Source organism: Orcinus orca, chromosome 16 (assembly GCF_937001465.1).
Source record: "Orcinus orca chromosome 16, mOrcOrc1.1, whole genome shotgun sequence".
Lineage (NCBI taxonomy): Eukaryota > Metazoa > Chordata > Mammalia > Artiodactyla > Delphinidae > Orcinus > Orcinus orca.
In genome coordinates this window covers 82,002,691-82,018,026 of record NC_064574.1, presented here as the reverse complement: position 1 = coordinate 82,018,026, position 15,336 = coordinate 82,002,691, and the positions used below count along the sequence as shown (strand labels likewise).

Here is a 15,336-nt window from a genome sequence, read left to right as displayed (position 1 = left end):
CTCTCTTATTACTTAAAACGAGCCTCCGTCTTCACCTCATGGAATGTCAGAGCTGGAAGGGCCCAGGGGGTCGGTCACCTTGTCCCACCCCTGCCTCCCCCATTTTCCAGAGGAGGAAACTTGAGGCTCAAGGCATCTGACCACCTGCTGGTGAAAGGCTGAGCCCACCCAACCCTCCTGGGCAGGGCTCACCTCTGGGCAGGAAGTGGACACCGCAACACCCCTGCCCAAGGCCACTGAGCTCTGAAGTTCAAAAACCTGCGTTCCCCCAGCCGCATTCCTCTCCTCCTCCCCCAGATCAAAGAACTGGAGACGGAGCTGGACGGGGAGCAGAAACAGCACGTGGAAACGGTCAAGACGCTGCGGAAGAATGAGCGGCGCCTCAAAGAGCTCGTCTTCCAGACGGAGGAGGACCACAAGACCAACCAGCGCATGCAGGAGCTGGTGGAGAAGCTGCAGAACAAGCTGAAGGTCTACAAGCGGCAGATCGAGGAGGCGGTGGGTGCCCACCACGTGGCCCCAATTCTCCCCCCTTCCCAGCCCAGGTTTCCAGCCTTGGTTAGAATGAACCACAGGAGAGGACTCAAGTCTTGGCCAAAAGATGGCTTCCTGTCCACAGCACTTCATCCTCGCTGTCACATGGGGAGTGGACTAGACATGACACACTGGAGATAAGAACGTGTAAAAAATGAAAATATCCCGAGAACACCCGTGCTAACTAAAACACCTACTTCGGTGGGATCTAAAGCCAGGGAAGGTCTCGGGTGCCTCCGTCCTGCTTCCACTGCCCCTTGTGGCCTCTCCCTCTTGGTCAGAAGGTTAAACACCAGGACCTTCCCTTTTTTGATCCCCTTGACACAAGGCAGGAAGGCTGATACTCTTAATCTATTTCACAGGTGAGGAAACAGCCCAGAGTAGGGTACTTATGTTATTTCAGTCAAAGTCACATGGTTAGCAAATGGCAGCTTCAAGTCTCAACCCTAGACCGCACGCCCACCTGCCGCCACCATCATCCCCCACCCAGGATGTAGATATTTGACTCTGCTGTCATTTGCTGCCAGTTCTGGGACCACCATGTTGACTCCATCATCCACCCACGCACCTAACACTGTTCCCAAAAGGCTCAATAAAGGCCAGGTTTACAGGAAATACGGTTCTAACCAAAATGACACTATTACTCTCTTGGGAAGATGAGGGGGTGGGAAATGTGTGACAGGGGCTCAAGAAAGCACCAAATCCACATCTTCCATGGTGGGGTACCAATAGCTAATGCCTAAAACCACACATTATAGAAGCCGCAACAGAGCACATTTTATTTAGAAATATGGACGTCAAAGCCAAAAACAATCAGCTAAAAGCGTTGAAGGTAGGTGTCCGTGGTGACCTGGAGGATGCCCCGACCCAGGACTGCTGTGTTTCCTAATAAGCCTTACAGAAAGACTGGACTCTTTAAGATGTCCATGTAGAACTGAAAACAATGCACGTTTAGCCAGAAGAAGCCAGGTTTATGCCCCATTTTCCACTGTGCCTTTGTCACAGGAGGAGCAGGCCAACCAGACCTTGGCTCGCTATAGGAAGACGGTACATGAGCTGGATGACGCCGAGGAGCGGGCCAGCATGGCGGAGACCGCCCTGAACAAGCTGCGCACCAGACACCGCGTGGCTGGCAAAGGCATCACCTCTGTGGAGATCATCCAGGTGTCCAAGACAGGCACCTCCAAAACCCTTTCTGAGGAGTGAGGTGCCACGTGTTCCAGCTCACAGCCGGTAGGTGTGGACTCTATGCTCCAAGTTCACCTCCCCTGCTCTTGCTTTGCTCTTTCCAACTTCTCTGCTTCCTGTCTGCCATGCCCCGACCTTATGCAATGGGGATCCCAAAGCCTCCCCTGTCCCTTCAGCCGCAACACTCCCTCAGCACTCTCAGGTGTGATGCCGTCCACTTGTGTCACAGGTGCTGGTGGTCGTGATGCTCCCCCCATCTGAGTGGAAGCTCTTGGGAGGCAGGTTCCGCGTCTGCTGCCCCTTCACACTAGGCCTGGCAGATAGGTGCTCAGTACATGCTTGTTTTCACTGGAGAACTGTAGGGACATTTGCAAGCTTATAGGTGGTGTGCATTCATCTTTCATATCCCCCACAGTATCATCCCTGAGGATTTCATCAATGCTGGCTGAATTTAGGTTTCTAACATCAAGGAAATCATCATCACAGCTACCATTTCTTGAGCACTGAGCGCCAGTGGGATTTTAGGGGAAATTTTTTTAATAGTCTTTTATTATTTTCCTTAATCCAGAACCAATTGAGAAGAAATACAGGAGACAAACACATAAAAGTCACAATGCTAGTTTTATTATGATACAATTCTAGATTGAGAATTCATGGGTGTCCACCATGAGCATCCTTGTACTTCACCCCAGAATTAAAAGTACCTGCAGAACTGAACAACCACAGCCCTGCTCCCTGGGGAGCAGCCCCTACTCCAAGGGCAGGAATGACCAGAGCTCAGCGACCCTGCAGGTAGATCCAAAAGGAGACCAGATGGGGTTCATCCCTGCCTTCCTGGTTCCTTCTTCCAAGCACAGGATAAACCACTCCTCTTCCCATGAGAGGAGCAAGGGAAAGGTGAGAAGCAAAGAACATTATTCTAGAGCAGTGGTTCCCAAAATGTGGTCCTTTGGACCAGCAGCCACCTCAGCATCACCTGGGAAGTTGTTAGAAATGCGAATTCTTGGGCTCCACGCCAGACCTACTGAAGCAGAAGCTCTGGGGGTGGGCCCTGCATTTGAGATTTAACCAGCCCTCCAGGTGATTCTGACATATGGGCAAGTTTGAGAACCAGTGCTGTAGCAGAAATCTCCCCTTACAGAAACAGGAGCCAGGGAATGCAGGTTTCTTCTACTTTCACAAGAGCCAGACATCTGGTAAATGTTTTTCACTCTAATTTATACCATTGAGGTAGGTATAAATATCTGCGTTTGCCAGGTGAGGAAAATGAGCTCAGGGAAGTTCAGTGACGCCCATGGTCACGCAAGCCCTGTGTTATGGAAAGGCAGGCTGTCCTTTATTTTAATTGCTGTGGAGATTGATAAGGTTACCGTCTGATTAGGATGAACCGGGACAACTCATGATCAAGGACTTGGTTTAGGTTGGGAGGGGCAGGGGTTTGGAGTCTCAGTGCCACATGCTGATGTTCAACCTCCACGGATTCTGGGAATTTTTTTCTGGCCTCATGTTCGAGCATCCGGTTGAGTCAGCCCTTGGTGAGGGTAAGGTCCCCCACTCACAGCTCTCTATCTCTCAAGACCGGGTCAGTTTGGGTTTTAGCCAGAAGTGATAACCCCATTGACCTTTGAATTCAAGCTGAGACTTTTCTCACCATTTGCTTAGGGAGGGAGCAAAAAATAGGACACAGAATCTTCTTTTTAATTCTCTAATTCTTAAATAATGGTTAGCTCAGGAAGTTAAGGAAACCAGAGGCTTGCCTCTGGATGAGTCCTACAATTAACATGTAACCCCCTCCCTTCAGGGCAAAACCCTCAAAGGGGTCCCTTCTTTTGAGCTCCCCCCTTGGTGGGGGTTACTCCTTAGGCCTCCTGCACCACCCAGACTCAGGAGGCATTTCAGCTCCTTCTGCCTGCTAAGTCTTAGCCTCCCGGATTAGGCACCTTGTAAAGCAGATCCCCTGCCCCAGCTTGGTGACTGTTTATTCCTGGGGTCTGCTGGCCCTGGTCCAACTGCTCTGTCTTCGTGTCATTGGGTTACAGTCCTGCCAACAGTGCCCAGAGGCAGAGCCCCTGGGGTCTGCTCTCTGTGTCCTGGTCCATCCTCACTCTTTTACCCCATTTTCCCCTTATCAGTCACAGATATGCCATTGTGGCCATGAGATATTGCAAGCAAACTAGTACATGGGTTAGCACTAAGCCAAAATCCCACAGGAATTTAGTTTTCCAAAGTGGCATTATCTTCAATCACAAATACTGACCAAGCCCTGAATATGGACTAGGCCTGTACTCTGGGATACAGAGATGAATAAGAAACGACATCCCGCCTCATGGAGCTCAGAATCCAGTGGAGAGGCAGACACACACAGCAATCACCACAAGGCTGTGAGCGACTGTTCTGCAGTGTTTGCTTCTCACAGGAGGGGATTCCAGGGGAGGAACGACTGGTTCGACCTGAGGTGGCTAGGGAGCAGCTCCATGGAGGACATGACCCGTATGAGAGTCTAGAGCAGCACCACTCAGTGGGTGGTCCCCACTGCAGAAACTGAGAGGAAGCGTTTAGAAATTTCGAGAGCAATTGGATGCTGCCATGACATCCAAGTGCATGGTCAGTGTATTTCATAAAAGTATTCATCTCAGATAGTAATTAAAATAAACAAAAATGAAAAGTAAAAATAACAGAATCGAAATTAAAAAGAATAAATAAAATGGATCCCTCACCAGGTAGAGAGGGAAAGAAGGGAATTCCAGATAGAAGGCCCAACACATGCAAAAGTGCAGAGGTGGGATGCGCACAAGAGTACAGCATGACTGGAAAAGAGGGGCTCAGGATGAGGTCAGAGTGCTGGACAGGGTGGGAGACAAAGCTGGTGGGACAGGTGTGGGGGGTGGGTGTGAAGGGCCCTGCTGGGAGCAAGTGTTCCATAATCTCCATAAGGAAATCTTGCTAATTTTTAAAATCCATTTGTGGGATGTGAGGAGTAGTAGCTTTTCTTTCTTGGGAAGACACATCAAGTTGGCAAAAGAAGCCTCTTGGCCCCTCATGAGACATTGCAGACAAGTGCATGGTGAGCATTGCATCCCAGGGCATCGCACTCTGGCCCTCTCAATGGCCCGACTAGAGTTCAGACCTACCTGGGCATGCCAGGCCCAAAGAAGGTGTCCCTAAACCCTCACAACCTAGCAGAGAATGAGCCAGGTATGACCCAGTGGTGTCCATTACAAGGAAGGAAACTTGTGCAGAAGCAGCCCAGGAACCTGAGGGCACTGTCTTTCTAGCAAGAAGGGGTCAAAGATGTCAGAATTCCCAGCTCTGGCCCACAAGGGTCTTCTCACCCTCTCTCTCTTTTTTCTTCCAGGGTGACACAGATCACAACAGCAGACCACTGAGAGGAAAAATATATGAAAATGGAAAACTGGGTCTATCCTGAGAATGTTTACTATGCAAAGGAAAGTGCAAGCCAGAAACAGATAGGTGCAAAAGAATAAAGATAGCTGTGGGGGAGATGGGCTTGGGGATGTAAATACCCAGCCATTAGAGGAATTTAAATTAGCGCGGCTTCTCCGAGATGGCATCAACCTGTCAAGCACTTGGATAACAGTAAGAGTGGGTCTGATTTAGTTGAGATTCTACATGTTCATGTCAAGGACGGAATATGTAATGTCTGTGGGACTTGGCTGTTCTCTAGAAGTAACTCCTCGTGTGGACAATTTTAATACCTTGTCTCCGTGCATCTTAAATAAAAGAAACTTGAAAAATAGACCGAGATTGTTTTTAAGTGAAGAATTTTTTCTGTGACTTCCTAATCCAAAGGCAATTTTTATAGTATATCAGAGTTCTGTTGTGTCCGTGACCTCATTCACAGGCTTGTGGCTATTGGAAACCATGAAACCTATGTAGTCATGGTGAGGTTCTTTGCAAATTGTGAAAGGGTGTATCATATCAGAGATATGAAGAGAGATATCATATCAGAGATATGAAGACAAACTAGGTTTCGTAAAGCTGAGATAGTTACAGGACCCCCTAAGAGGATGTTAAGATCCATCCAGGCTAACGACCCAAAGGCCCCCCACGCCACGCCTCAGCATCTCCCTGGATGCTCAGACACAGGTAGGCCAGCTCTGTGAGGGCAGGCAAAGTGTATCTTGTGTGTTTTATTCACTGCTGTTTCTCAGCAATAAGATAGCGCCCAGCCTGAAGGGAGAACATAGTAAATACGGTAAATACTTTTGGAGTGAATGCCTCCCACGGCAGTGCTTCCTGACATTGCACAGAGAGCTTCCTTAAATCAGGCTGAGCCCTGCCCCCTGGTGGAATCCACTTGTCAACCCTGGTTTTGACACCCGGGACTCTACAGAACCACCTGAATGGAAGGCAGGTCTCACGGTCCCTCCAAGTTGCTCTTCCCTTCCTGGGTCCTTCCATCTTCCCAAGTGTGACAGGATTTCTTTGTCACCTTCTGACACTCCTCGACCCTGTTTCTCTCCTCACTGTCCTAGTCTTTGGGGTGCAGGGGCAGAGGGAGCAGCCCTCAGAACGCCCCTCCTCCCCAGCTTCATGGAAATGGGGTCTTCCCTTTGAATTTCAGCACCCTGACCTCTCCAATGCACTGGCAGACAGAAATCATTGTTCAGGCTGGTAGAAGAAGGGATATTAATATGCTGGTGGTGGATCCCTCTCCGTCTTCACACGGGCTCACATCACCCCCCCATGATGGTTCTAATCTTCGCACTCTCTAGGCACCTCGGAGGGAACGGGGTTTGCGTCCTTCTGTGCAAATGCACCAAATGTGAAGACGCTGCCCTCCGGTGGTGGGGTCTCCAACTGCTGTATGTGAATTTCCTGGGAGACACCAAATCACACAATCTTAGAATTATATTAGAATTTTAGGGCTCAAAGGGACATTTGGAGAGTGTCTAGTCCAACTTTCAGCCAGTTTGGGATTCCCTTCCACAGCATCCCTGAAAAAAATGGTAATCCAACTTGAACTCTTCCAGTGAAAAAAAGGCAGCTCATTGCACTTTTGGCTGACAATCATGGTTCAAAAGTCCCACCCAGTATTGAGTCAAAATATGTCTCCTCTACTTTGCCCTTACTTCAATCTAGTCTTCACCTCAGTAATTACATAAAATAAGTCTAATTCTTTTGCTCTGAAGTCAGATATGGGTTCCACTTTCCCAGCAGTGTGACCTTGGGCAACTTAACCTATCTTATCTCCTGTTTCCTCAACTATTAAATGAGGAATAATAAGAGCATCTGCCTCGTAGGAATGTGAAGTTTAAACAAGAACTTGGCACGGAGCCCATTATGCGTGGCACTGAGACACTCGCCAAGTTTCTTCTAGCATTCCGTAGGACTCCGCCACTTGACCTCCTGGGGGAGGCTCTGCTGGGCTGTCAGTCTAGTAGCTGATGGCAGCGAGCCTCTTCCTGGAGAGATGCCAGGAGCATTCCATGAGGTTGAAAGACCTTATCATTGTTTCCTGGAGGACAGTCCACTTTCGGTCCCCCCACACTCAGAGAATTTCAGAGCAGCTCCTGACTTTGCCAGGGAGGGTGGGGGCCCAGAAGTAGACAGGCTCAGTGACTTGCCCAAGACCATTCAGTTAATGCAGAGACAGAAATAATTCTTTGTGGCAGGAGATGAGGTGAGGTTTCCGACCCAGTGTTTATAAGAAAACGGACTTCACCTCGCCATATATGCTGTTTTTTGCCTAAGGACATGAAATTTCAGAATGGCTTAAAGGCCTAAAAGGGTATAATCTATATGGCCTTACAAAATAATAATATATAATTGGCATCCACGATGATTGAAATCAGGGCACTGGCACCAATGTTCTGTAGAGTAAATGGAACAAAGACTATTTAGATGGTTTTGCTAAATGTTTGGGGATAGCTTTCAAGGCTGCTAAATTTTGTATCACTGATTGTATTAAGTATATTTTCTTATTTTCTATTTTCTTGAAGGTCTGGCATCTGAGGAGACACTGCTCTCCCAGGGCTGCCAATTCTTAGGGATAGCAAACAGCTCTCATACACAGACTAACCAATCTGGAGCCCAAACTCTGAATCACCTCCTCTATCCAGTTCTTATACTCTGGGAAGCAATATTCCCCTGCCCCAATTATCCCAGGACAAGGTAGCAGACGAGGGACTGCCCCTCTGTCCCACAGGCTGCTGAAATTAGCCAATCCTAACCCTGCTCACCCTGCATCGCCCATTCCTTCACACGGAAACCACAATGAAAGCTCGTGCCCATGCTTTCCCCCTTGCTCCTTCTACTCCTGACCAACCCTGGTGCTTCCCCACATGGCCCTGAGTGGCATGTCATGCCATGCTTCCTACTTCTAGGTCTATGAGTGTATAAACTTCTTCCTTCATGACAATCATTTCTATGTCTGTGTATCTTCCCACACCTGATTAAAGCAAACCCCAGGTACATTTTAAGGTACATACACCAATTATCTTCCTCCTCCTTTCACATGTGAACCACTACTGGGTCCTTGTAGGGAACCCAGCAGGTTCTGGGTCATCCCCATGGAGCACAACTTTGGGTGTTTCCAGAAATCACAAAGACCCCGGGCCCTTCCACCCACAAGCTACCAGGAACTGAGGCTGGAGATCTGTTGTGAAAAGGCCAACCCTGAGTTATGGTAAAACCACAAGACTGGAAGGGAACTTGCTGGCTATAAGGGACTGTTATAAGGGACTGTTCTCTCCTCTGAACCCTGAACCCTGGCTTAGGCTAATGAAAAGTGTATCCTGAGACTTTGGAGCAGTGATTCCGTTAACACTTTTTTCTACAGACATTTAAAAAAACAACTTTTAAATAAAGACAGCAAAACAGTAACCAGATATTTCGACCAAGGGGGAACCTGTATTATGAAAATTAGGTTTGGCAATTAGAAAGGCTACTGTGGGGGTAGGTACAGGATGCAACAGGAGAGTCCTGGAAGGTAGAGGAAATCGTGTCTTTGCTGGTGCCTAAGGATGCGTAGTAGGCATAAAGGGGAGGGAGAGCCTGGGGGAGTGGAAGGTAGGAGTGGGGAGAACTCGCTGAGAGTGTGCTTGGTGGCAGGTAGTGGCACATGAGCCAACAGTGGTGCAAGCAATAGTGACATCTAATGATCTTTCACACCAAGCCCTGCAGTCACAGGTTCCAGAATTAGTGCAATGTGAAGGACCCCGGTCTCTACCTTTCCACACTGCTCTACCCTTCCGTCTGTCAAGACAGTTGCCACAACTGGTTAACTTCCCTCCAACTATGAAATTGCTCAACTTTTGCCAACATCTTCATTTGGGAGTATGATATGACAACCAGCCACAAATATATATGTGATAAGCACACAAAATCAGAGGCACGCTATATGCTACAATAGAAATATAGCCATCCCAGGTTAATCCATTCCCCAAAACAATTCTAAGATCAAAGGAGTCTATATCACACTATTTTAAGTGAGAAAATAAGAATGCATTCACCATCTGTCCAAAAATTCCAACCGATTTCTCTAAATATCACTAAAACCCTCCTGAACACCTATAAAACAATTCTCCAAACATTTCTGCATAATATAAACATTTTAAACACTAATTACCTATTTATTTAACACTTAATGAACTCCATAGTGATTACACTTGTGAGCAGTACATGATGACATGCCCTATACTATATTTGATGAGAATTAAATATTCCCTTTAACCTACAACAGACATGTATCACAAAGCAAACAATGTAATAATGTGTAAAAGACATATCATTAATGCAATAGGGTTTAGCAAAATAAAAATAACAGGATAATTTTTTTAAAATGGTTACTTACCAAATGATTCTGGTAATGGAGGACTAGGGTGACAGACAACTCTCTCACTAACTATAATTAAACAAGTGGACAAAATACACAAAACATCTACTCAAAATTAAAAGAGAACTAATAAGGTAGTAATTACCAGGTCAATATCCAAGAGAAACACCAGAGAGTGAGTTCAGCATTTTAGGACTGCTTTACCCAGAGGGCTATTTGCTAATTCCAGTACAAGTGGTTGAGAGTCTGAGCAGTACTTTTGACAGCCTATCATGACCACAAAGACAAAAGTCAGAGTCCAGGGCCCTCCAAGGATGAGGGTCCTGGTAAATGTCTGTTGTATTACTTAGAGTTCTCCAGAGAAATGGAACCAACAGGAGAGAGAGAGAGAGACAGAGAGAGAGAGAGAGAGACAGACAGACAGAGAGAAAGATAGATACAGAGTCAGAAAGATATATATGTAGATAGATGTAAAGAGATTTATCATAAGGAACTGACTCACATGATTATAAAGGCCAGCAAGTAAAAAATCTGCAGAGCCAATGTCCTGGTTCAAGGTGGAAGGCCAGAAGCTGCTGTAGAACCAGAAAGATCCAATGTTCCAGTTCAATTCCTCCTGTCACGCAGGAGGAATTATCTTTTACTTGCGGGAGGTCAGCCTTTTGTTCTATTCAGGTCTTCAACTGATTGGGTGAGCAACATCCACATTATGGAGGGCAATCTGTTTTCAGTCTACCAATTTAAATGTCAATCTCATCCAAAAAACTCCCTCACAGAAACATCCAGAATAATGTTTGACCAAATATCTGGGCATCTTAGGGCTCAGTCAAGTTGACAAATAAAATTAACCACCACACCTGTGTTTTGGGTTGGGATTCGAGGAATAAGGGTGAATTAGAAGATGAACATTCTTCCCAAGGACTGGAGCCCAGCTTTGAGTCATCTGGGTGGTCCAGAAAATCTCAAATCCTAAAATTAGATAAAGGTGATTCCAGACTGTTGACATCTTTGGGTATATGGCAAGATGAAAATGAAAACCTTATCTGGGCAAAGATAAAATCATTTTAGGTCTCAAATTATTCCTACACAATTTTAAAAATAAAATGTTAGACACAACATTGGTAACCAAGCATATGAGAGGACAAGAACCAGTCAAAACAACATGTTGGTAATAGCAACAATCCCACAGGAACTTCAGAAAATGGCAAACACATGATACTTACTACAGAATTAAAATGCATGACAAGAATAGCATATAACTATGGAGAAGGATAACAAAGGAGCTAAGGTATTCTAAGATCCTTGCATTATCCAGGAAGAGAAAGACTAATCATTGGTTGCTGGTAAACATTTAGCAACCAGCTCTCTGTAGGATAAAAGCCATGATCTGAAGCCTTTGTTACTTTCTATGGTATAAATGCTCTACCATGGCTGATGTCAAGCCACCAAGAGGTTACTGAACATGGAGTTGGGAGGAGATGGGCATTCTTGGCTCTCCTGAGCCAGTCTGAGCTGGCTCCAGCACAGCTCTGAATTAGTCCTTGAAAATGGAATATAAAAAATAATCAATCCGGGCTTCCCTGGTGGCGCAGTGGTTGAGAGTCCGCCTGCCGATGCAGGGGACACGGGTTTGTGCCCCGGTCCAGGAAGATCTCACATGCTGTGGAGCGGCTGGGCCCGTGAGCCATGGCCGCTGAGCCTGCGCGTCCGGAGCCTGTGCTCCGCAGCGGGTGAGGCCACAACAGTGAGAGGCCCGCGTATCGCAAAAAAAAAAAAAAAAAATCAATCCGCGGGACTTCCCTGGCAGTCCAGTGGTTAAGACTCCAAGCTTCTGGGCTTCCCTGGTGGCGCAGTGGTTGAGAGTCCGCCTGCCGATACAGGGGACACGGGTTTGTGCCCCGGTCCGGGAGGATCCCACATGCCGCGGAGCAGCTGGGCCCGTGACCCATGGCCGCTGAGCCTGCGCGTCCGGAGCCTGTGCTCTGCAGCGGGAGAGGCCACAACAGTGAGAGGCCCGCGTATCGCAAAAAAAAGACTCCAAGCTTCTAATGCAGGGGATGCAGGTTCAATCCCTGGTCAGGGAACTAAGATCCCATATGATGCATGGCGGCCAAAAAATAAAATTAAAAAATAAAAAATCAATCCAAAAGAAGGCAAGAAAGAAGAGAAACAGAATAGGACAAAAATAAAGTAAATGATAAGATAGTAGGGTTCAACTCCAATATATCAGTAATTACTTTAAATGTAAATGGACTGGATGTTTCAAGTTAAAAGATAAACATGCTATAAAAATAAAATGCAACTATATGTTGTTTATGAGCAGCTCATCTAATAACATAAGGTAATAGAAAAGTTTAAAGTAAAAAGAGAGAAAAAGATATACCGGGCAAACACTAACCAAAAGAAAGCTGGGGTTGCTATATTAATATCAGAGAAGCAAATGTTAAGACGAAAAGCACTATCAGAAAGGAACATTTCATAATGGTAAAACATTCACTTTATCAAAAAACCTAACGTATTATATAAAATAGAGGCACCTATAATATAGCCTCAAAATACATAAAGGAAAAAAATGACAGAGATAGACAAATCTACAATCATTTGGGATGTATTAACACACCTTTCTTAGCAACTGAAAGAATAAACAAGCAAAACCAAATCAGTAGTTAAGCTAGAAATTATGCAGTTACAGCAGAAATCTTTAACAAAAATATAACTTAAAACTTCCATGTTGGGCTTCCCTGGTGGTGCAGTGGTTAAGAATCCAACTGCCAATGCAGGGGACACAGGTTCAAGCCCTGGTCCTGGAAGATCCCACAAGCCGCGGAGCAACTAAGCCCATGTGCCACAACTACTTCTGTAAGTTTCTGTCAAATGAGGTAATGATAGAGCCTTATGATAGAGCCCGCGAGCCACAACTACTGAGCCTGTGTGCTGCAACTACTGAAGCCCGCGTGCCTAGAGGCTGTGCTCCGCAACAAGAGAAGCTACCACAATGAGAAGCCCACGCACCGCAACGAAGGGTAGCCCCTGCTCGCCGCAACTAGAGAAAGCCCGTGTGCCACAACGAAGACCCAGCGCAGCCAAAAATAAATAAATAAATTTATTAAAAAAAAAAAAACTCCCATGTTTAGAAATTTTAAAATGCTAATTCTACACAAACGTCTCCAGAAAACTGAAGAGAAAGGAATACTTCTGAACGCATTTTACGAGGCCAGAATTACTCGGATACCAAAACTAGAAATTACAAGAAAAGTAAATTACAAAACAATACCCCATAAGCAAAGATTTTAAATTATATTTTAAATTGTCAAATTCTTAACAAAATTTTAACAACCGAATAGAATATTGTATAAAAAGAATAATACATCAAGACCAAGTAGGGCTTTTCCCAACAATGCAAGTTTAGTTTAACACCCTGAAATCAATCAGTGTAAAAACTATAAAACTTATAGAAAAATCAGGGAAAAAAATCTATATAACCTTGAATTAAGCAAAAATTTCTTAAACAGGACACTTGATAAATGGACTTCCTCAAAATTAAGATCTTCTGCTCTTTGAAAGACATTAAGAGAATGAACCAAGAGAAGCCACAGACTGGGGAAAAAACAATTGGGAAATAATAAATTATGACAATCAATTTGGTACAGTATTCTCAAACAGTAATTGCCACAATTTATTGGCTGCTTTTAATGTGTCACACACTCAAGTACTGTATATATGTCATCTATTTTAACCCTTAGAACCACCCTAAGAGGTGGGAACTATTATCCTCATTTGACAGAAACTTATAGAAGTTGATTGACTTGCCCAAAGTCATATATGTACTGTAGCTGGTAAGCTGCAGAGTAAGAATTTGAACCCAGTTCAATTTATTTCCAGTCAATGAACTCTCTTAAGCTGTCCATCATACTACCTTTTTATTAAAATAATAGAAGATTCCATAAAAACATGAAAAAATGTGTTAGAAACAAAATGTGTAAGAAGTGGCCCTGGCCTCCAGGAGATTTACAGGCTTGCAGACTACAGATTTCACTTATCAAATTTGGAAAACGATACTTAGTATTCATAAGTATGCGCATCTGCTTGTTCTTGTAAGTATGGTTATTAGTGATTGTATGCTATTTATATACCACCTGAGACTATCTTACGTCCCTAGACATCCCATAAACTGGTCCCATCCCTGCGCTATGGAAATGAACTGGGTGAACAGCCTAGAGTGGAAAAACCTGCATGCATTTTTCAATCCCTCTGCACTAATTGTATAAAATCCTTTCTATAGGAAACCTTCCCCCCTTGGGGCCACACCCAGCAATTGGGGCAATATCTAAATCATAAGGATTATTAAGTATTAACACAGAGTATGCATTTAGGTTTTTGTCCTTGTTAACTTATAGCTTTTATACGCATTGATTCAGTAACATTTCCAAGAGTCTTGTGGTGAATAGGTGGCAGGCCTTAACCCATGTAAAGGAAATGGAGACAAATTGGCAGTAAGTGTTCACTGTCATTCAGCTGGTGGTACAAGCAAGAACCAATCTTCTTACTCTCCAAATCAACATTCCAGATACTAAATCAAAGGTCTCCTGAACAGAAGGAAATCCTTAGATGTTTGCAAACACATAACCTTTCCAACCTATGATTGGTTATGTTCCTGATGTGTCTATACAAACCCCCTTCCCATTCACAACTGGGGGTAACCAGTCAAAACCCCAGACTGTTTCATTTATTCATAGTTTCATTCAACAAACATTAACTAGGAACTTCCAGGTTCGAAGCACCATGCATTTCCTTGTATTTAAAATATGTGTGAACTGGTTTCATCCTAGTCTCTAAGTTCCTTGAGGACAGTGGAATTTTACCCAACTCTTCTGTACACTGCACAAAATGCTTGACACAATACTTGGCACTTGGTGAATACTCATTATTTGATGACTTGAAGCTTGATCAAAGCTTCAATTCAATCCTATTCCAATTCCAACTGAGAGGGGCTGGGACAAGATGGCGGAGCAGAAGGACCTTGAGCTCACCTCCTCTCACGAGCTCACCAAAATCACAACTGCTGAACAACCATCCATAATAAAGACCAGAACCTACCAAAAAAGATCTTCTACACCCAAAGACACAAACAAGAAACCACAACGAGATGGTAGGAGGGGCGCACTTGCAATATCATCAATTCCAAGTGAATCTATTAAGCAAATAAAATCATCCCATGGCAGTGTCCAACCACTCTCTTCCTCCTGTTTCCCATTTCTAAGTACCACCTTCCCTGGAATTAATTTTTTAAAAGGCAGAGTCCTCATATTGGATACTAGATCAAGGTCATTACACTAGTCTAAAAAACAAACACTAAAAATAACTTGCCCTCCTTGTAACTCAAACTGGCTCTTACACCAGAACATGATGGGATTAGGAGCTATGTTCTGGACTAGGCATCAGGTCAGCCCTGCCACTGACTTACATCAAAACCTTCCTCAACTCTCAAAATCCTCTGGTCCTGTTTCTTCAGTACAGAACAAGATGGTTTCACTTCGAGCCCCTGTGGAACTAAGAGTCTATCATCTGGGATGGCTCATAAAACATGAAAGGAAATGCATCAAACGGTAAGCTTTGCTTAGGCTGAAAAGCAAAATATTAACTCAAACGATAGAACCAGTGACTAACATTAAATGTCTCACTGTTACTTTTCTGAGGCTAAATTATTTCTTACCTTGTCATTTATCATAAAGAACCTGGTATTAGTGATTTGCATGTGTCACTCTCATCTGCCCGGATTATAAACTCCTTCAAAGAAGGAACTGTCCTTTGTAAAG

At 44.8% G+C, this 15,336-nt stretch overlaps 1 protein-coding gene across 2 annotated transcripts in view; it reads left to right on the top strand.

Annotated features, from left to right (window-relative positions):
• The window catches only part of LOC101289395 (myosin-16), a 30,479-nt gene extending 25,041 nt beyond the window's left edge, over window positions 1–5,438 (top strand). Inside the window, exons 22-24 of one of the 2 annotated variants that reach the window (XM_049699262.1) lie at window positions 298–498; window positions 1,540–1,767; window positions 5,078–5,438. In XM_049699262.1, the coding sequence (XP_049555219.1) occupies window positions 298–498; window positions 1,540–1,740 (402 nt within the window). In that variant the 3' untranslated portion in view covers window positions 1,741–1,767; window positions 5,078–5,438. Of the gene's footprint in view, window positions 1–297; window positions 499–1,539; window positions 1,772–5,077 lie in introns of both variants that reach the window. The other variant, XM_033426568.2, reaches the window with a different exon arrangement.
• The last annotated feature ends 9,898 nt before the right edge of the window (window positions 5,439–15,336 follow it).